At 38.0% G+C, this 23,417-nt stretch overlaps 1 protein-coding gene across 1 annotated transcript in view; it reads left to right on the forward strand.

Moving 5' to 3' along the window:
• The window catches only part of HHIP (hedgehog interacting protein), an 88,317-nt gene that overhangs the window by 43,907 nt on the left and 20,993 nt on the right, over positions 1-23,417 (forward strand). Inside the window, exons 5-10 of the mRNA XM_060147127.1 lie at positions 13,441-13,592; positions 13,973-14,146; positions 14,775-14,918; positions 18,692-18,813; positions 21,088-21,211; positions 22,166-22,296. Of these exons, the coding sequence (XP_060003110.1) occupies positions 13,441-13,592; positions 13,973-14,146; positions 14,775-14,918; positions 18,692-18,813; positions 21,088-21,211; positions 22,166-22,296 (847 nt within the window). The remainder of the gene's footprint in view (positions 1-13,440; positions 13,593-13,972; positions 14,147-14,774; positions 14,919-18,691; positions 18,814-21,087; positions 21,212-22,165; positions 22,297-23,417) is intronic.

The raw sequence follows: 23,417 nt of genomic DNA on the forward strand, positions 1-23,417 counted from the left end.
TTCAGGCAATTTGAATAACAGAAGTTTCCTCAAATTTTGCCTTTTGGTCCAAAATTATATTATCCCTAAATATGTAAAGCAAATTTTCCATTATATTAAGAATTATAGGGAACAGAGCTTCTTTTGCACTGAAAACTGTCCTACTGGTGAAACTTCCCTGGAAAAGGTGAACAGCTACACACTGTCCTCCTTAAAATAAATCTTCATGTATTTGAAGCAAGTTATGTGCACTCAGATTTTTTTCTTTTGTGAACTTAAGAAATACCAGCCCTCCCTTTAGTCTTTCTTCATAAATTCTATTCTGATTTTATAATTACTTTCATATCTTTAATCTGGACTTCAGATTTTTCAGATATCTGTAATATACAGTTCCCACACTTAATGCCATATAGTATCATACTTTCCTGATTGTGGAACAGCAAAAATTTATGTTTTAAATTGTTACCTAATTTAATATTCAAGATGCATTTTTCCAGAAATATATATTAATTACTTTTATTCAGAATTACTATAAATATGTAATATATCAAATTTCAAAAAGAGTTGCTTAATTTGGATATCTGAGGCATAGCAAATGTTTGTTTACTAAATGTTGGTTTGTAACTAATGATATTTTGGAGTAAGAATGATTTTTTAATGTAAAAACGAAGGTTTGGAGTGATCGTCTTTTAATGTTGCTCTGTTGCTAGAATTTGATCATTTTGTAAAATAGTGATTAATGAAAATATCAGATTCAAAGAATTTCATTTTATTATTTTGGTAAATTGCAAGTTTAATTGACATCTAAATCATGTAAATGCAAACTCTACTCAGAAAGTAATTTCAAAAGTACCATAATTTTTATATGACCTTGAAGTTGAAGCAATCTATTGCATAACTTTTCAAGAGAAGTCACATAGAGGAAACCTCATATTTTCTTAAATTTATTAGTGCTCCTTGGTGGTCTAAACTCTTGGGGGTTTTTTCAAGGTTTCTTTTCAAAGCAATAATCTTACTTAATTGTTTAATGTTTGTTCTCATATAAGTCAATTTGAGTTCTTTCGAGTAACAATAGGAAATACATAATGGCAAAGAGCAGTGAAACATGACTAGGAAACTCAAGTATCCTAGTGTTGTATTTCTATATAATGATGTGAAGATAATGCTTTTAGCTGCATGACCATCATATTAGCCACACGTCATAAAAAACAAACTTTATAAAAGCAAGGGGTCAAATTAATTTAAAACAATTTTGTACCCTTACCTAGAGTGAGGCATTTATCCTTAATATTGTGATTTTTTTTTCTTTCATTGAAAGGACCCTGAATCTTCCATTTTCTGACAGGAGACAAAAGATTTTTCAGACTACGAAGGTATAAATCAGATGAAAATATTAAGGAAACATGCTTTATAGCCTTGGGTTTAATATTTAAAATAAAATGGTCAGACTTTATGCCACAAAGATTTTAGCTTTAAAGATGGTAAATGAAATCATATGAGTCCATTTTATTTCTTTAGCTTTTCAGTATGAAAATTTAATATTTCTAATAATTTCATTAAAATTTTTACTCTTTTTCTGATAAAAGTTAATAATCCTTACTTCAGTTAGACCTTTATTAATAAACTATGAAAGGGCTTCCCTGGTGGTGCAGTGGTTGAGAGTCCGCCTGCCGATGCAGGGGACACGGGTTCGTGCCCCGGTCCGGGAGGATCCCACATGCCGTGGAGGGGCTGGGCCCGTGAGCCATGGCCGCTGAGCCTGCGCGTCCGGAGCCTGTGCTCCGCAACTCCCGTTGGAGAGGCCACAACCGTGAGAGGCCCACATACCGCAAAAAAAAAATTAAAATAAAAAAATTTTAAAAATAAACTATGAAAAATTATTTTTCTTTATGACAGACCAAGTCATTCTAAGAAAGATATTTCCAAGCTGTGAGACGATAGAATGACACTTCTTCTTACCCATTAAGTAAGTTACAGCTTTGGGGTTTGAAGGAGTTAAGGTATTTTCTAAATCGTTTTCCTTGTTCCAGAGGAATTAGTTGCTTTTCTAACAAGGCTTGCCCAATATTTGTCAATTTAATAATTTTTTTAAAATATTTACTCTTTAAGAATAATGTTAAGAAGGAAATCCTTGAGGGAGTGAGATAAGTAAAAATTGAAACTCCCCAAACATAAACAAATACTTCCTTTATTTGTAGCATAATCAAATCTTTGCGGATATGTATATTTTTAATATTTTTATATGTATTTTTTAATGGACGTACATACTCTCACATACTGTTTGAATAATTTTAGATTCTTAGGTCATAACTGGATATTCAAACTTGCGTCTAAATTTAGTGTCTTTAATCTGTAATATTGCTCTGAGGTAATTTTCCCAGCTGTTTGCCAATATCAAGAATGCATATTTTTCTATCATAAATCTTGAAAGTGCATTTTTACATAGAGTTTGTTTTTAGAGGGGAGAAAATATTGTGACTTGCCATCTGTATTATTAGAGAACAAATATTGGGGTTAATTTGTTTCTCCCATTCCTTTTGCTTGTTTACTAATTAACTTCAGAATATACAAACACTATATATATTTTTAACTGAAAAAAAAAAAAAAGTAGGATTCCTACAGTAGCCAAGTATGTATGTTTCAATGCTAGGATAAAAATTCAGATTACCCCGAGTCTTGCAAATCATTCATTAATAAGCCACTGGTAACACATACTATCTAAATCTTCTAAAGAGATATAGACAGATCTTTATCAAAACTATGTGGTAAGCCTGGTGCTAAATATAAGTATAACTGTGCCTTTCCATGCCTGCAATTTTCTGAAGTCCAAAAGTTCTTCACATGGTAGCTGGCAAGATAATACCCCTCTACATAATTTAAATGCATTCCTCATCTGATTCAAATGTAGGGCTACACATTCTCTACTTCAAAATCACATTCCCTTCCAATATCTGATTGTTTTATGGATCAATTGAGTTTGAGGATGGCTCTTACCTCTCTGTCCATTGTAAATAGCTGTATCTTCCATTCAAATTGCACATTGGAATTTACAAAATGATTTTGCATTTATTGTCTTCTTTGATTATCTGAGCAACTTTATGAGAGGGAGGAGAGATTTTTACCAAGGAGTTTTCCTTTGCCTTTCTTGCCCCTGACACAACCAAGTAAACTCCTTGAAAGGATTGTTGAGCGTTCTACTCTATTTTTTGGTGGTATGCTAGTTTTTATGTATAGTTTCATCTAAAATCCAGTAAAAAAAAAAAAAGTACCTCCTCCCCTCATCTTAAATTAATGATTTATTTAATATTTTGAACCCCATTTCAATTCACAAAAAGATTTGAGTGCTTCGCATTGAAAGGAATAGGTTTGATAAAATTGTAAAGCAGGAGATAAAAGATAAGAGCACAATACTAATGGGGAAAAGAATAAAAGAGGCTTGAAGGAGAATAGAAATGTCCTACAGTGGTGGTCCAGGGTTTACCAGAGCTAATTGTGCTCACCTCTTCACACACCACAGTCAGACATCAAGTTGCCAGTTTGAAATTGGCCATGGCAAGAGTATTTACACCATGGAAATGTACATAAGTCAGGATTTTTTTCCCAGATAGTTGGCTTATCAGCACATTGCCTTAAGCCTAAATTAACCTTTGTGTCAACATAACTGATATACGTTTCATTTTATTCTCCTGCACAGCTTTGTAAACTTAAGTAAGACTGTTTCAGTACTGCCTCGGTCTGTGAACAATGGGTGCTGATGAGGGAATACTATCCATTTTGTATTTGTTCATGTTTTCATTTAGGAAATATTTGGTGAAGTGGTAGAACATAACAGTTTACATTATTTCTTCTCCCATCAGATAATCTCTGCTTTGCCTCTTCTAGTTGCACATTTGGAGCAAGTTACTCAAATCCTCATGCCTCTGTGTCCTTATCCAGAAAATAAAGATAATAATAAAATAGTATTAAACTCTAGAATTGTTATAAAGTTTAAACAAGATAATGCTTGCAAATTACTTAGCGTGGTTTCTGGCACATAGTAAGAGCTCAATACATGTTACCTTTTATGACAAGGCTTCCACTGTTAGACGCTTTGTCTTACTTTGTAAGACACTAGAAATACCAAGAGGAAGTCCCTGCCTTTAAGAAGCTTACAGTCTAGTGGAGAATTGGTCTAGCTCCTAATTTACCTATCTGACATTTTGCTGTGACTAATAATGTAGCTGCCCAATATTTTACTCATTTATAATTCAGTCTAAAAATGTGTGTTTTTAAAATATTTATTTATTTGAAGTGTAGTTGATTTACATATAGTGTTAGCTTAAGGTATACAGCAAGGTGATTCAGTTATATACATATAATTTTTATATCTATATATATAATATTTTTCAGAATATTTTCCATTTTAGTTTATTACAAGATATTTGAATACCCTGTTTTATACAGGAAATGTGTACTTTTAAAAATCTAAGGTCCAGCAAGTATTAAACCTGTAGGTTGCAATAGAAGAGTTTAAGGTAGCTACAGTCTTCTTTAATTATCATTTTTTTTCATTTTTAATTCCATGAATATTCTTGTAGTTTCTGTCAAACTTTTGCTCATTTGTTTTCAGGTACCTAAACATACAGCATAAGAGCTTTGCTTTCTTTACGTGTTGCCAACGTCTCTATACATTTCCTTCTTCAGAAAAGCGTTCAGTGCTAGGATTTTGTTTTTGTTTTTGCTTTGCATTTTATTTATTGTTTTATACAGTAGGTTCTTATTAGTTATCCATTTTATGCATATTAGTGTATCTATGTCAATCCCAATCTCCCAATTCATCCCACCACCCCCACCCCCCAACCCCGCTTTCCCCCCTTGGTGTCCATACGTTTGTTCTCTACATCTGTGTCTCTATTTCTGCCTTGCAAACTGGTTTAGGATTTTGTTTTCAAGAAGAGTTTATTATACTTTTTGTAGCTTTAGTATTTTGTAATCATTTCAAATAGATGTTCCACACATTTAGTTTTAGTGAAGCATTGTTTTCTTTTAGAGAAGATGTTTTGGAGAACTGAACTTTGGAACATGACAGATATTATTAACACTTGACCTATATTGAGCCAAATAGTCCTTCGTGCTCAAGCCATTCCCTGATACCATATTGGATTCATTGGACAGCATATATTAAAGGTTCTACAGCAGCTAATTGCTGCCTGGAACAATGTAAAGGGACAGGTCAGTCCACTCTCTAATGTGCCATCCTGTATCAAACATCACAGTTCAAATGGTAAAAAGCCTAGAGAAAAATAGAAACACGAAAGTTGATTCAATTTGACAAATATAAAGTTTGTATAAAATAAATCATGTACACCCATACATAAATTATTGTGACCATAACAGTTTTTACATATGTAACTGAATGTGTATATACTTTTTTCCCCATAGGCATGAGATGTCAAAAGAATATTAGTACCTGGAATAAGAAGCAGCTGGGAAGCTGTAAATTCTAGAAAATAACCGCTTCTAGTATCTTCCCTCTGTGTAGGTCATAACTTAAACCCTATGTGACTGATTTATTTTGTTTATGCTTGAAAAGAGTGGGGAAGAGAATTGTTGAAGAGGGTACTGTGACTTTGAGATAGCTGGTCTCCATCTAGGATGTCTTTTATCCTCTCATTTGTACTTTTCTAGTCTGTTTTTGCATTTGCTACCTTCAGAAGATAAATTGTACAATCCTAAATGTAGATTTGACATGGACCAATTGCTGCATACCAGAAGTTATACACCCCATAAAACACTTCCTAAAAGCTCTGAATTGCTGGGTATCTCTTAGCAGCTCTCCAAATTCATTTGAAGCAGGACAGACCTCTTTGTCAGGTGGGTATGGTCGAGGTAAGCATGGGTCCTGCCAGTATTTGAAAATTATAACTACTTTCCTAAAGAACTAGAATTGTATTGGATAAATACAATTAAGCAGAGAATAGGTCTTAAAGAGACAAGACAGGGCTTCCCTGGTGGCACAGTGGTTGAGTGTCCGCCTGCCGATGCAGGGGACACGGGTTCGTGCTCTGGTCCGGGAAGATCCCACATACCGCAGAGCAGCTAGGCCTGTGAGCCATGGCTGCTGGGCCTGTGCATCTGGAGCCTGTGCTCCGCAACGGGAGAGGCCACAACAGTGAGAGGCCCGTGTACCGCAAAAAAAAAAAAAAAAAAGAGACAAGACAATGCCGTGAAGAGCGTTCAGTTATCAAGAAACCAAAAGAGTAATTAGAATAAGTTACAGACTTATTTAAAAGAAAAGCCAAATGTGGAAAAATATAGGAAATGTTAAAGAAAAGGGGAGAATTAGTACTATGAGTGATAGGTCCTCAGTATTTTGTGGCTGGTTTCATGCTCAGAGAATAGTGAAGGTAAGAAAAGCCAAAAGAGTGAGTCATAAAATGGCACAAGATATTTTATAAAAACATTCATTTCCAAAGTAAAATTTGTATGGCAGGAAGACTACCAAATTATTCCAAGTCTAACTTCAACTTCTTCGATAGAGTTGACCGTGACCTCCTTCTCCCTAGAAAGGAGGATGGGCTAAAGAACCTCTTGGATTTTTTTCTGGAGTGTTTTCTGACACCAAATGACAGAGGTGTTTTGTTTTGTTTTGTTTTTCTCACATCAACCAATTCTCCAGTACCAACTGGGTGTCCAACAACTCAGTTCAGTTCTGACACTATCTGGAGTTAGCCCAGACTCCACAGATTATGGACTCAGTCCTACAAGACTGTCTCCCTTACAGGTACCAGCTACAAACGGGGTGCCCACGCTACCCACATTTCTGCTTCCCACAAGCTCCCCGTCAGCCTCCATAACTCATAGAAAGACTCACAGAACTCAGCAAACTGCTTTACTTACTATTACAGGTTTGTTATAAAAGCTATAACTCTGGAGCAGTTGGATGGAAGAGATGCACAGGGCAAGGTAGGGGAGTTAGGGGGACATGGAGCTTCTATGCCCTCTCTGGGCACTTCCAGCACTCCCACGCCCTCCAGCACCTCAATGTGTTGACCAACCTGGGAGCTCTCCGGACTCCATTGTTTAAGGTTTTATGGCGGCTTCTTAGGCAGCTATGATCGATGAAATCGTGGCCATTCATTGATGATTGAATTCAACCTCCCGTCCGTCTCCCCTCCCTGGAGGTTGGTGGGTAGGACTGAAAGCTCCAATCCTTCAATCACATTTTTTGGTTCCTCTGGCTACCAGCCCCCATTCTGAAGCTCTCTGGGGGCCCACCAAGAGTCCCTTCATTAGCATAAACTCAGGTAAGGTTGACAGGGCTCATTATGAAGTACAAAAGACACTCCTTTCACTCAGGAAATTCCAATGGTTTTAGGAGCTCTGTGCCAAGATCCAGGGCCAAAGACCAAGTACATTTTTTGGTATAGCACAGACCACATCTTGCAGTCCCTCCCATAAACTAAGTCAGGGGCCTCAGGGGATTGACTCCTTTCTGAGACCAAATTAGACTTTTGGAGCTATTGAAAAGCAATGCTTCTCATCTTTTCCAGGAGTTGTTGGAGAAATGAATACCCTACAGTGTGTTTCAAAACTTATGAACAAAGCAAAATAACACAGTTTTAGTGAGTTTAAAATCCTCCATTGCATGGAAATGGTTTGCTCACATTGAATTTTACCTTCTTTGCATCCTGTGATTAACACAGGAGTTTGCTCTTGACTGAATTCATCTATGCCCACATGTTAACAGATGGTCTCTGCCTTCTCCTCCTCCATTCTGAAAAGTGCTTTCACTTCACGCTGAAGGGTGTTGGTTGTTCTTGCAGTACTCGCAGCTGAGGGAGAGTGCTTGCTGTGAAATCGCTCTCCTTAGGTATCTCTCTGTGAACGTATAGGTGAATTTCACCAGCCTCCTGTTTCAGGGTGCTCACAGCAGGGCACGGCCAAGATGGCTCAAGTCATCAATGCTTTGGATCCTTTTAAAAAATAGATTAAAATAGCCATGTGGTAGGCAGGAAATGCCCCTCCCCCAAAGATGTCCTCATCCTAACCTCCAGAACCTGTGCATATGTTACTTTACATGGCAAAGGGGAATTGAGGTGGCACTGGAATTAAGATTATACTGAATTATCTGAGTGGGTTCAATGTCATCACAAATCCTTAAAAGTGGAAGGGGGAGCAGAGGTCAAAGGGATGAGATACAAGAAGGATTCATCCTGCTGTTATTGGCTTTGAAGATGGAGGGAGGAGGACATCAACCAAGGAATGCCTGATGGCTTCTAGAAGCTGGAAGGGACAGGAAATGGAATCTCCCCTAGAGCCTCCAGAAAGAAACACAGCCCTGCAGACACATTTATTTTAGCCCAGTAAGACCCATGTTTGATTCTGACTTACAAATTTTAAAATAATATATTTGGATCGTTTCGAGCCACTAAGTTCATGGTGATTTTTTATAGCAGCAAGAGAAAACCAATACAGCTGCTATTGTATCTGAGCTAATAATTCTCAGATAAACCTATTTGTCATTTCTAAACAGCAAAAGGTTCCAGTCTAAGACGTACAGGTTTGCACGAGGAGGGGCCCACATTGGTCTCCAAGTCCCCTTGTTCCTTTCCTGAGACTGTGCCCGCGAAACATAGATGTACAAATGACAATTAATAAATGACAATTAATAATTTATCTGTTATAAAACCAAGATGTTTTTTCTTTTTCTTACCAAGTTTTAGAGTGGAGAAACCTCAGTGATACTGTGTCAGAAGTTACCCAGAGTAGGTATTTACTCTCCTTAATACTTGTGTTTGGGCCATACATATTTCTAATAGTGTAGCACTGTTTAAATACCCTCACCCCAAATCAGCATCATAAAGAAGTTATGGGAGGAATGAAACAACTGAAACTTACTTTGTTATCTGCTTCCATGGGTAAGTTCCCGGAGGGCAGGAATTGGTTCTCACTGATTGTCTTATCCCTGGTGTCAAGTACAATGCCTAACATGTAGTAGGTATTCAATAAATATTTGTCGAATGAATGTTAAATACACAATTGTTTTGACAAGGGGGTAACAAGGAATATCTTGAATTTAGCAGTGCATTATTTACTTTAATCTATGTTTCCTTGCTTTCTCTATACCATAAGGCTGTTGTATAGATCACTGAACTTGAAGCCAGTCACTTGCCAAAGGGTCACTAAGCAAACTATGGAAAAATGAGAAATGATGCTCCCAGCTCAGTGCTGCCCAGTCCTGTTTCCTAAAATACACAAGTCGATTGCCAAATATGAAATATGAAGGCACAGGAATGAAAAAACGTATATATATTAAGGCAAATTTTAAAGAAGTTGGAAGTCAGAAAAAAATTAACCACATTGAAAGTATGAACACACTGGAGTGTTTTCTTTAAAATATCATAATGAAAGGCCATGCCCCACAATTTCTCTTAAAAAAGAAAAACATACTTCTTGTTAGAATCACCTTATGATTCTCTGTGTTTTTCAATAGATGCTTCATTTTCTTCAAAGAGGAATATTCATAGTCAATTGGTTAGAACTTCCATGTGTTCACCAGGGAAGAGTTTATCTCAAAACTATAGGACTAGATCTGATCTTGTACTTACGTGAAAGTCATCAATACTCTTTGTTTGGGGTTTTTGTCTCTTTTCTGCTGACCCTGTGAGATTGTTCCTGAGTGCTGAATGAGAATTAGAATGGCAGTTAACTACTTATTAAAAGTCTCTAAGGAGTGTTTTATGATTTACTCTGAAACATGGGTTAATCTCAAGGTTCCAAAGTATATAGGGACATTATTTTCAAATCATTCAGCTACCTGATTTTGAGGAGTCATTGGTGCTTGGTGAGGGGCTGTCCAGAAGTTCATGTATTGAGAGGACTGAGCACGGGGAGGACAGGGGCTCATGGTAGCCTACGATGATGGTTGGTTGAGGCTTCAGTCAGTGAGCTTGAAAAAAAAAAGAAAAAAAGCATTACGCAAACAGAGGAAACCCTAAAGTATTGCTTGTAAATTACTTGTTGCCCGTTTAGTTCAGGCAGCGATATACGCTCCCAGAAGCACGATGTGCACACAAAGCTATCGGTATTAGTAACGAAGTACAAACTGTAATGTGAATATTTGGTCACATTGCTGCTTCTCACATGACTAAGGACAACATTTTGGACATTGGGTTAATAGTTTTCAAAAGTATGATGTCAGAAGTCAGTGTCGTTTTGAAAGGTGTGGCTCCCCACCCCGCAGATCTTCCATTTGCCATTCTACAAATGTGTCTGTCTCCCTTTTAAGACAGCTTGGCTGATCTAATTAAATTCACTAGAGGTTCATTCTCTCCAAATGCTCAGCAGAAACAATTCAGTAATTTGACATCTCAGGAAGGAGGGCATGGTTTCAAATCCATAGAGCTACACATAACGAGGGGAAAGGATGGGAAGGAATAAGAAGACAGTCTAACATTGACACAAGGGCTTTCTGCTGAGCCTGGGAGAGCTGGGCTGCTGGTCCAATCCTGACTGCAGGGGCAGCACTCGGGCTGTCAGGCGGCAATGTGTCGGTGAAGACTATGGTTGAAGCAACCACAGAGGGTCTGGAAGCCTCAAATGTCTAGTGGTGGTTCTGGCATTATGGCCTCTGACCCTGGTCCAAAGTTAAACCTTCTTTGGAAAAAAAAAAAAAAAAAGCATTACCCAAACAGAGGAAACCCTAAAGTATTGCTTGTAAATTACTTGTTGCCTGTTTGTTTCAGGCAGTGATGTATACTCCCAGAAGCGTGATGTGTACACAAAGCTATTGGTATTAGTAACAAAGTACAAAGTATAATGTGAATGTTTGGACACATTGCTGCTTCTCACATGACTAAGGACAACATTTTGGACATACTTCTCCATCTTTATGATTTGTCAGTAACATACTTTAAATGGACAGCATAACTCTGCAGGCTAATTGAAGCTAAACCTCCTGACAGCAGTCATATATCCTTCCTTCCCAATCTCTGAGCATTTAAGAGTTGTGCTATACGATATAATTTTAAAAGCTAGTTTCGAGAGACACTCTAGGATATTTACATAGAATGTTAAATTTTTTCATCAACATAGTTATGAAAGTATTTCTCTGAAATAACTTGAGTCATTAGTCATGTTTCTAAACCACCCAGAACACTACTTCGCACCTGGAAGTTGACTTTAAAAAAATGAAATCACATGTAATGATTACACAAATATAAATCCTATAACCTGAAAAATTCAGGACATTTTAAAATGACTTTTTTGATTTATATTCTTGTCATTCAGATGTCTCATTCTGTTTCCATATTTGGCCCTTTAATAAAAGTCAGCGATGCCCCTCTACATTCATTCGTGTGATAGGTGAATCTTTAACGTAAACGACTGTCTTCTGTCACTTGTGGATTTATTTCAATCTCTTTTCCCATCTGTCTCTCTACAATGCATGAATTCTGTGTTCCTAATTCCCAAAAAGCAACCAGCACAGTTTTAAACTATGTTGCTAGCCAGCTCAAGTTGTCTTTCAGATGATTTGATTAAAAACTACAAAAGAACTACTTTCAACAAAAGCTTCTTATAGTGGAACGCAAACATTTGTGAAGTGGGTTTGCAGTACTTACCCTGCATTCACAGCTTTAGAGGGAAATATATGCGGAGAGGAATTAATCACAAACTAAATCCCACCCCTAGGCCTCCTTATACATCAATCAAGGAGGTTTACATGTGCAGTGGCTTTTCTACAATCGAATCTTAGTTACACATCCCTGTTTTCAATATCTCATAAGAAAGGCAAGAGATGTTTATTTACTGAAGATATAAGAAGAAAAACAGCAATGTTGAGTCAATATTAAAATCATCATAACAAGATAACCCAAAAAAACCAGGCTTCATAAATCCTAGTCATAGAGACTTACCCTTCTGCGAGCTTGTTCTTAAAATTAATCATATTGTGATATGCAAATGAAGAGGCTGCCCTTTTTTGACATTTGAATAATAATTTGGTAGGTCTGGGATATTTGCATCCACTTTATTATTTACACACTCTTAAAGTTTGGATGTTTTCCGCTTTGGATGGCATAGCTCTGAAAGCAGTTTTTCTCTAATCTGGGAAATAAAACAAACGGTGCTTATTAAAAGTGAACTTTTATGCCTAAAGCTTTAAATTCACAAATCCTTGTAGCACACAAACTACAAACAGTTCTGGGCTTTGTTAGTAACACATGCTATCCTGGGGGACAGAGGCAGGAGAGCGCTTCCGTGATTGAGCACAGCCTTGTGAAGAAATGGCGGTATTAGAGACTTTTTTTCCTCTAACACTTCTAAGGAGTAACTTACAGCTTTTTGCCATAAGAATGTTGTGCTGTTGAATGAAACAGCGTGTATAAGGTGATGTCCTAGCGGCAGTCGCAACATTCAGTTTCTGCCACGTTTTTCGCCGTTGTGCATAACTCAGCAGAGCACAGAGGAAGTGCTCCCTGGCTTACCAGAATTTGAACTTGACGTCTCTGATCTAGATAATTTTAGATACTTTGATTTCATTATAGAAATTCCTAGACTACTTGTGGGATAAAACAAATGCTAAGACCATATTGAGTTTCATCGAGCTGAATTAGCAGAAAATAAAGATAAAATGCCTTTCTATTTAAGCACACGATGATGTTTTAATTGTTACAGCATTTGGCATGCCTAATGTATACAATTCTTGACATTCATACAATAACAAAAGAAGGTTGTTTGGGATTTTTCTTTTATTTCCTAGTGTCTCCTTTCCTCTCTAGGATTTCTCCCACCCCCATCCCAGCCCTGGCTTTTAGCTCTCCTTTCATTTCTCCATTTTTCTATAAGGAAAAAAAACTCTAGGCAGCAAAGGGATATATGTAAAAATACCTCATTTCGATGTAGAGAGGCCAAGGCTGCTTATTACCTAGCTATGATGAACAGACCACCACGGTTGTGACAACTGATGTAGATGCCTCCAGGGTAAAACAAAGGTTTACATATTACACAAGCAATTTAACTGTTTTCTAAACAGATTGCCAAGACAGTGGGAGTTGGCAGCCCACACTGTGTTTTAGGTTTTGGAGACTTGGATTAGAAGTCACTGCTGATTACGAACCTTTTTATTTGTCTTCTGTGAACTACAAGCAACCTAGTAACCCAGCAAAGAATTCTTCACAGCACTTAAACTTGTCTTCCTAGCTTCCCCAGATTACATACACAAATCACTTGACAAAAGTGGTGTAAGGGTCTTGCGTATAGATAACCACACAAGACAATTGTCTTGTTCTAACCCTTAAAGAGTTCCGCAAAGTGAAATGTTTTATAATCCTTTTTGTGCAGTAGGCAAGGAAGAAAAGAAAAGAGTTTGGGCAAAGATTATCCAGGAGAAAGAAAGAGACTCTTTTGGGGGTTCCAGTTGAAACACAATAAAGAACATAATTAACTTCACAATTCTTTGTGTTTTTCATTTGACTGCAGGGAGGAGATGAAAGAGGACTGCTAAGCCTTGCATTCCATCCCAATTACAAGAAAAATGGAAAGCTCTATGTGTCTTATACCACCAACCAAGAACGGTGGGCTATGGGGCCTCATGACCATATTCTCAGAGTTGTGGAATACACAGTATCCAGGTACCACTAAAAGACATTTCATCTTATTTTCTCATTATCTCTTTATAATTTTTTGTCTAGAAGTTACAAATAATTAACCATCAGGTGGCAATAATTAAACCCCAATCTCCATCTGGCTTAAAATCCTGTGTGTGTCTTTAAGGAAAATTGCGAAAAATGGTAGCTTTGTACTTCTCCACAATCCTCTTTCAACTTAAAGGCTACACTTTGGAAACCTGGAGACTAACACGATTTTTCAGTAATTTCTATTGGCTACATTTTTCAGTATGTTTGCTTATTTACGTGCCACGTGTTTGCTTCCCCCTTTGTGCCCTATTTACTTTCCGTGGGTTCACCTTACGTCTTTCACAATCATGGTGTGTTTCCTCCCCACCACCTAGAAAAAATCCCCACCAAGTTGATTTGAGAACGGCCAGAGTATTTCTTGAGGTCGCAGAACTCCACAGAAAGCATCTGGGAGGACAGCTGCTCTTCGGTCCTGACAGCTTTCTGTACATCATCCTCGGTGACGGGATGATCACGCTGGATGACATGGAAGAAATGGATGGGTTAAGGTAAAAAAATCCAACAAAACAACAGATGCCCCTTGATGGTAAAATGTTTTAAGTGAGTTATATCACTTATGTCTTTGAATGATATCACCTCAGTTAAATATTCAACTTTTATTATCAGCATCTGCCTTTATAACATGAAGAGGAATTCAAATACATATGCTGTTATAGTATTTTTGAAAGTCGCTCTACTGAGATGTCCTGAAACGAGTTCCTGCTGTGGGGTTTGTGCAGTAGCTGCCCTGCACATCCCTGCTGCCTTCGACACTCTACCTAATGGACCAGCATTGTCCAGCGGAGCTTCCTGGGGGACGTTAAATATGTGGTTTGGCAAAAAAAAAAAAAAAAAAAAAAAAAAAAAACATTTTAGAGGACGGATACCAAAAGCAGCACACCACCAAGGCTGCAGCCTTCAGCCACCGTTGAGCTGTGTCTCGGTGCTGCCACGTGTCTGAAGCCAAACTGCCCCTGGTTTCATTTCCCATGATATGGAATTTGGAACTTTAATAATTTTGTCTCAAATAGGGGGCGGGGGGTGGTTTTTTAGCCATAGGGCAACTTCCCTGAATTGAGTGTAGGCGCAATACGTAACAAAAACGGAAAGCACTTACGTTGTCCTCCGATTCCTCAGCGACTTCACAGGTTCCGTGCTCCGTCTGGACGTGGATACTGCCATGTGCCACGTGCCTTATTCCATACCCAGGAGCAACCCGCACTTCAACAGCACCAACCAGCCCCCAGAAGTGTTTGCCCACGGCCTCCACGATCCAGGCAGGTGAGAGCACAAGCCCGTCCTCTCTCCTGCCTTACAGCAGGGCCGGGATTCGCAGAGTGGGGAAAGAAGGAGGGTTTCCGGGCGCGGAGCAGCTAAGAGTGGTATCCAAGGTTATGCCTCTAAAATTACACTGGTTCATTATCTTACCCAGTATTTTGCCCTCTTTCTTCTATTAATGTGTGAAGCAGATGGAGAAGGCAGATTAGACAAGGCAGAGGACAAGTTCACAGAGAAATATCGCCTTAACATTTTGGAGAGTTATTATTGGATAAACACTGGTGGACAGATGTCATGATGAAGACTTTAATCTGAACAGTTCAGACAGATAATAAACTTGGTCTCCTTAAACCGCTCTAAATGTTAATTTCCTTATAAATACATTAAATGAGGATGGTAATAGCCACCTTGCAAGGATGCTGTAATGATTAAATACAGATCTATAAGTGAAGAATCAAATAGAGTATCTGACACACGTGATGGATTTTAAATAAATTATGATTCTTATTATCATAGCTTCACTTAACAGATGATGACACAGTGTCATTTGGAAGGAATTGAGCTAAATGTTAACATTTTTTTACTTGCAAGAAATTACAAATACTGAAGGAATTCAGACTGACTGTTTACTACAATGAACCATAAAGAAAGGACCGCTAAGAAGAATGTAGAATGAGACATTTGGGGTATACTTGAAAAATGCTAGGAAGTGTAATATAGCAATTCTATGATGAAAGCTTTATCTAATCTGTGGTCTGTTACTCATACTAAGGGGTATCTGGCCACATTTATTCGTTTACTAGTTATTATTGCTATTTAATATTTATTGAGTGTTCACTACATGCAAGGTGAGTATTTCTCGAACTTTTTCTTTTTATAATCCCTCCTGCCCTTCATCTCCCTTCCATCAAAGTCCAAGTCTACAGTTCATTTCCTTTTTGGCATCTCAGCAGATCTTAAAATCTGGGCGACAGGGACTACTTAAGGTGGGTTCAGGAAGTGGATGAAACTGTCACATTCCATTCCTAGAGCTCAGAACCCGGCAGATACCACCACAAAGCAGCACTTTGAAGTCGAGCAGCCTGAGTCACCACAATCCCACTGGAGCCTTCATGCAACCTTCCCGGGGGGTCCCGACCCTCAGTGTGAAAACACAGGGCGAGGTGCCTTACAGACCTTACGTGTGGCAGGACGCCTGTGCTGTGGAATCTTACCTCTTCCCGTGATAGAGGGCTGAACAGGCTGCCTCCCTCCAAGAGTATGTCAAGCAAAGGAGGATTTAATAAAGCAGAAAGGGAGCTAAAATCATTATTGGCTAAAAGTAAAGCTGGCTCTTATTAAGCATTGGTGCAGAGTAGCAAACCACGTATCATGTGCCCATCCTCTGATCGGTAACTGTCAGCCGCCACTCTGAGGTAGCTGGCATCAGGCACCTCCCCCTGCCTTTTTTTAAAGACTTTAATCTTTAGATCAGTTTTCAGTTCCCAGCAAAATGGAGCAGAAAGCACAGAGGTTTCCCTGTCTCCTCACCTACATAACCTCCCCCACCCAAGTGGTACATTTTTTACAACTGATGACCCTACACTGACACATCATTACCACCCAAAGACCATAGTTTACGTAGGGCTCCTTCCCAGGGTTGTACATCCTATAGGTTTGGACACAGGTATAATGACATGGATCCACCCTTACAGTATCACACTGAGAAGTTTCACTGTCTGCGCTCTTTTTTATATGAGACTAAAGGTTAAAAAGGCCAAGAGGTTCTTGGTGGATTTGATATTCAGTCAGAGCTAGACCTCATGGTCTCCAGCAACTCCACCTTTGGGAGACCTGGCCAAAGGTCTCTTTGCTCTTTCTTTGTTAGAAACACAAAGCTTTTTTGGTCAGAGTTTCTCGATTGTCAAAAGAAAAGCGGTACAGGAAAAATGTCTCACCCTGCATGGACTTGGTTCCACCTTAAGTCACAGCAGGCCTGTGTCAGGATCCCTGCCAGACGTTGTATTCTGCGAATCATTGAATTAATGAGGACAAGAGAGTGACTGCAGCCACAGAGCCACTAACCCACCTTCGGCAGGTCAGGCTAATGTGAATAGGATCATTTGGAGTCAACGGGTTTTGTTTCACTGTTGTTGTTGCTTAAATAATTGCTGCATGTGACTCTTACGTCTCTTAAGCCCCAGAATCTACTCTCAGATTTTCTTTTTAATTTTGTAATTTATTTAATAGCCCCAATGAATTTCTTTTTGTCATTAGTGTATTTTATTGGCCTAAAACAGTGATTCTCCATGGGATGACTTTGCCCCCAGAGGACATTTGGCAATATCTAGAAGCATTTTTGGGTTTCACAAATTGGAAGGAGGAGATCATGCTACTGACACCGAGTGTATGGAGATCAGAGATGCCGCTAAATATCCTGTAGTGCTCAGAACAACCCCCTCTTCCCCCCCCAAAGAGAGAACCATCTGGCCCCAAAGGTCAATAATGCCAAGCTTGAGAAACCTAAATACAGTGCAAGACTGTTTTCCAAATTTGTGAGAACTTCAAAAATGTTATTCAACTTCATTCTTCCCCCAACCCAAACTCCCCATACCTAGTCACTCATTGACTTCAACATTCAACAAATATTGAGCCCCTCTTACATTCCTGGGTTTGAACTAAGGAGTAGAAATACAGTGATAAAGAGGTCGGAAGTGGTTCCTGTCCCCATGGACTTTACAGTCAGTGGCTTAAGTCACAGAAATATTCTGGCCCCAGATTGGGGGGTGAATACAAAGTCAGAGTCCACGTGAAAGACTCAATGGTTGTGGAGATCAGCTTTATCTTATTCCTTGAAAGGGAGTGCATGCTTTCCTTCATTAGAGCAGCCCACACTTTAGAACGTAGTGATTCTATGTAAGAAACACAAAACTAATACTATATATAACTATTACAGGTTATCCGTGACTTATGATGGGGTTAAGTCCTGATGAAGCCATCATCAGTTGAAAATACCGTTAAGTCGAAAATGCACTTAATGGTCCTCACCTACCGAACATCATAGCTTAGTCTAGCCCACCTTAAACGTGCTCAGAACACTCATACCGGCCTACAGTTGGGCACAATCTTCTAACACAGAGCCTATTTGATGTTGAATATCTCATGTCATTTATTGAGTACTGTACTGAAAGTGGAAAGCAGAATGGTTGCAGGGGTGTGGAATTGGTGTCAGTGTATCGTTGTTTCCCTTCGTGATGGAGTGGCTGACTGGGAGCTGCAGCTGCCGCTGCCCAGTATCACGAGAGAGTATTGTACCACATGTCATTAGCCCGGGAAAAGATGAAAATTCACAATTGGAAGTATGGTGTCTACTGCATGTGTACCACTTTCACAGCATCATAAGCTGAATCATCATTAAGTTGGGGACCAAGTGTTCTTGGTGTCGCACGTGTTGCAGATGTGAATTGATGGTGCTGCCATTCTTACCCTTATACTTTACCAGTGTATTATACATGTGCTATTCCTTAACAACAGACTAACAAGTGTTCTGAGTCAGTGTGCACATTCATTATGGAGGTAGATACCAAGAGAAATTAAGAAATACACTCCAGAGATCATTAAACTTCAGCAGAGTAAGCAAACAGGATGTTTCCTTCGGTGGTTTTTAGAGGTTCCAAACTAAATCGCCCGTAGGATCCTTGCCAGCCCACAAAGGATTCCTATGTCAGGAATCTCTGGTCTGAGCTTAGAAGATACCCCGGTTGGAATTCATGGGTATCACCCCCATTTTGTCGCAGATGTGCTGTGGATCGACACCCCACTGACATAAACATCAATTTAACAATACTTTGCTCAGACTCCAATGGAAAGAACAGATCATCCGCCAGAATCCTACAGATAATTAAGGGAAAAGATTATGGTAAGTAGAGCATAATTTGTTGATCTGGTTTTCGTTTGGGCTTTGTTTTATTTTAATATATTAATTGAAGAGAAAAGGATTTCTGCAAAATGAGCATTTGGGAAAGCATCAAAATACTGGCCTAACCATGGTGAGGGCGTCAATTGCTCACTTTTTAAAGGTCCAGTGACTCTTACAAGCTCTAGGGGTTCCATGTGGGTAACTACCTTTCCCATGGATTGAATGGTGCTCTGTAGGTCCAAAAAATTTAATGGACCTTCAAAAGTTAGCAGTTTATATTTTGCTCATCTGAGAATCGAGATGAATACCTTCTATTTATTTAATATATAAGGGAGAACTTGTCTTAACATCTTATATACAGAGGGAAAAAGACAAGTGTTGAAGGTAAGAAATTTCTCAATACCCAACGTACTAGTCTCAGCAATTAGGAAAATTATAAGTGTTTCAAATAAGAATGTATTTTTTAAAGGTGTTTATTTTAGAGAAAACAAAGTAATAGACTTATAAAAACATGGCTTATTTACCCAAGTCATAAAGAAGGAATGTTTAGATCTTATTTTTAATAACATGATTACTAGAGTATTTAGAGATACATATTAAAATATAAAGTTAATATTTTTCAGTGTTTTTGTATATGCTTCTTTTAGAGGAAACAATATATCAAATATGATTATGATTCAGGGAATATAGTAGATGAAGATGATTAAATTGTTGGCTTCTTCTATTTATTCATTCAATACGGATATTTACTTAGTACCAGGAATGAAGCAGCTGTGTTGGTTCATGTGGTATTCAGTTATTTTACTTTATTTTTTTTCAGGTATTCATGTATGTGTGTGTGTGCATCTTATAACAGCCAAACCAAAGAATAATGTGGTTAGAAAAAAAATCTAATGAGTCACTAGCTTGTGGGAATTTTGGTTATATTTGTAGATTAAATTCTGCAATCACATTAATTGGGATTCAGCGGAAACTGGTTATAATATTGATGGCCTTACATTTATGTATTAAACACACAGACACAGAATCCTTTTACAATGTGTATATATATATACACACACACACATATATGCACATACATGTATAATTTTATTTGTTAATTATACCTCGATAAATCAGGAAAAAAAAAAAGCAAATAGCCACATCCACAACGCTTACTACCTGCCAGCTCCTGCAGTAAGCACTTTGCAAACTTCACTCATTTCATTTACAGAGAAACCCTATGTGGTAGGCACTCTTATTGGCCACATTGTACAAATGAGGGAACTGAGACACAGAAAGGTTGACTGTCACACCACGTAAAGTGACAGGATCTGGATTTGAACCTGACTCCAGAGTTCATGACCTTAGTCTTTCAGTTATGCTGCCTCTCAGTATCCTGGTTATTTAAAACATATCCGTTCTACTTTTTATAATATCGTATTCACCATAATCACATGGGGTGGGGGAAGGACTTTAGAATGACTGTTTTTCCACAGAAGCTTTTGCCTAAAATACTTCCTGTTGGTAGTGACTTATTTAAGTACGTAATAAGTAATTTTCAGATTAATTTGCAGCTGACTTTGTATCTTTTCCATTGCAACTGGCATCCCTGTATTCAAGTACATAACGACATGCCTAGAAAGACTGAGATACATGTCTATCCACATGTAATTCTGAAGGAATGGCTGAAATAGACTTTGGTAACCACATAACTCTATAAACAGAACTCTTAAGACATTTTAAATGAAGATATTACTTGACTAAGTGACAGTGTTTTAAAATATGCAGCAAATGTGGTTTTGAAGACCTTTTATGTACCATACCTTTATTTTCTTCAAAGCTTGAACTTTTAAACATTTTATAAAATTTGAGAGGCCTGGCTCAGTTTAGTAGGCATATGCAAAAGCATTTCTACAAAAAATTCAATATTCAAAAAATTAAGTATTTTTTTAAGTATTTTAGTTCTAAAGTCCATGATTTTGCAAAATACCAGATTCTAATGTCATTGAAAATTTTATACATCTTGGCAGTTATAATAACAACAAGCATTTGCAGAGCATTTTTATTTCATTCCGCTATGCGTGGAAGCCCTTTACATTATATTTAATTACATTATATTTAAGAAAACGGGGTAATTATTTTCAATAAATATCTACAACAAGGACCCATCTTACGCATTATGGAACACATTTCAGAGTTAAATTACTGCAATAATTGTGGTGTGGCCTACATTGCTTTTCCTTTATGAAAATACGCTTCATTTGATCTAATGTTATGTTTATTTATTTCCAGAAAGTGAGCCATCACTTTTAGAATTCAAGCCATTCAGTAATGGTCCTTTGGTTGGTGGATTTGTTTACCGAGGCTGCCAGTCGGAAAGACTCTATGGAAGCTACGTGTTTGGAGATCGTAATGGGTAGGTTTCCTGATACCACAGTTTGATAGATCAAATGACATATCCATTGATTATTGGGCAAACCATCATAAAATATTTAAATGATTGCCTCCTTTTGGAAGTCAGGTGTGGGACACACATAAATATTATTATTTACTTTTGGTTCCACCATGTTTGGTGGGATAATTCAAGAACTTCCTAAAAGATGCTTTTTAAACAGACTTGATCAAATTCATAAAATAATTTTTAAGAGCAGAGAGGTCTTCAGATAGACATTTCATATTATTTAGAGTCTTCCCTTCATCCTTAACATAAATTTACCATGATCATGAGTAAATTGAAAACTGTGGTTTTACATGAGTTGTATAAATATTTTAAAAATTATCTGGAAGGCTAAGAATTTTTGCTTTTGCCAAACTTTTGGGACTTTTGGCAACAGACCTTAATTTGTCTGTATTCATAAGAATGCTACAAAATTAAATTTTAGTCTAAAGTTTAGAGGTCACATTGTTGGTAATTATAAGAAACTCTGTGATGAAACCCAAAATAAGAATCTTGTTCCCCAAGTCACTGGCATTCAGGCCATATGGCAGAGCTGATATGCTTGGTCGCTGAAAGGAACTAAAAAAGAGTACTGACCCCATGATCTTCCCCCATCCCTCTCTCTGATTAATAGCACAGCATGGAGTCTAGTCCTGGAGAGGAAGTATCATTCTCTGGATGAAGGGGAGGGCTTTTCTCAGACTCAGGTACTTTTAGTACCCCGCCTCCAAACAAAATATTATCTTAAGTACTTTCTCTTCACATGGGAATTTCGGCGTAGTCACATACATTATGGGCTATATTATTTTTCCCTTTAGAAGCCAGGTCTGTGGCACAACAATTATTTATTATGAGTTTTATTTTAAACATTTTATTGTGTTTTTCAGGCAAAAGCATATTTTCATCATAGGTTTCTGGTATGTTTTGTTGTAGGAATTTCTTAACCCTCCAGCAAAGTCCTGTGACCAAGCAATGGCAAGAAAAACCACTCTGTCTTGGCAACGGCGGTTCCTGTAGAGGTTACTTTTCAGGTCACATTTTGGGATTTGGAGAAGACGAATTAGGTACTGTACAAACTATTTCTGTTAAGTTCCATTCTCAATCTTTGCCCAAGAGACTCTGTTCTGCTCTGAAAAATAAGTATAACAATCTCATCCTCCATTTGTTGGAAATGTAACCTACAGCAAAGAGGACCAATTCAGTATTCTCTTCCAATAAACTTTCTCTGGGGGTCTTTAAATCTTATTCCCACCCACGCCACCAGAAATATAAAAGTAATAAAGCAGAAAACGGGGAGTCGGGAACAAAAGAGAATTTTTGAGTCTTGAAGACAGAAAATTTTAAATGTCTACTGATATTTTTGATGCAGCTAAGTCATCTGTTTATATTCTTTATCTGAACCTTTGCACTTATCCATGTCTCTTGGAATAAATTAAAATTTGTTGTAATCTGAATCTCAATTTTTATTTTTATTTTATTTTTTTTGCGGCACGCGGGCCTCTCACTGTTGTGGCCTCTCCCGTTGCGGAGCACAGGCTCCGGACGTGCAGGCCCAGCGGCCATGGCTCATGGGCCCAGCCGCTCCGCGGCATGTGGGATCTTCCCGGACCGGGGCACGAACCCGCGTCCCCTGCATCGGCAGGCGGACTCTCAACCACTGCGCCACCAGGGAAGCCCCTGAATCTCACTTTATCCCTTATTTTTTTGCCCATCGAGGCATGAAATTTGTGCAAGATAATCCGGCTTTGTAGATCTGCTTTCCAACAGAATGGAAATTATCTTCTCATTGATAATCTCCAGGATAACATACAATTTATTTGTTGGTATGTTATCAAAATGTATGCAGCTTAACAAGCAAAAAGAAGTTGATATTGGAATGTTACCCATCAAAGGGTGAAATGCTACCAATTTTAAATTTCAGAGATAAATATAGTTTTCATAATGATTCCCTTTAAAGAATAATATCCAAATAAACTATGGCTACCATGCTCCTTTAGCCTTGGAGATAAATTTCTAGGTGTTAAGAAAGAAAAGTTGTTTCTATCTAAATCAGAATTATTAATAATTTTTAAATATTTTTTTATAAATTTATTTATTTATTTATATTTTTGGCTGTGTTGGGTCTTTGTTACTGCATGCGGGCTTTCTCTAGTTGTGGCGAGCAGGGGCTACTCTTCGTTGCGGT

The sequence above is a fragment of the Lagenorhynchus albirostris genome, chromosome 4 (assembly GCF_949774975.1).
Source record: "Lagenorhynchus albirostris chromosome 4, mLagAlb1.1, whole genome shotgun sequence".
NCBI classification, from domain to species: Eukaryota; Metazoa; Chordata; class Mammalia; order Artiodactyla; family Delphinidae; genus Lagenorhynchus; species Lagenorhynchus albirostris.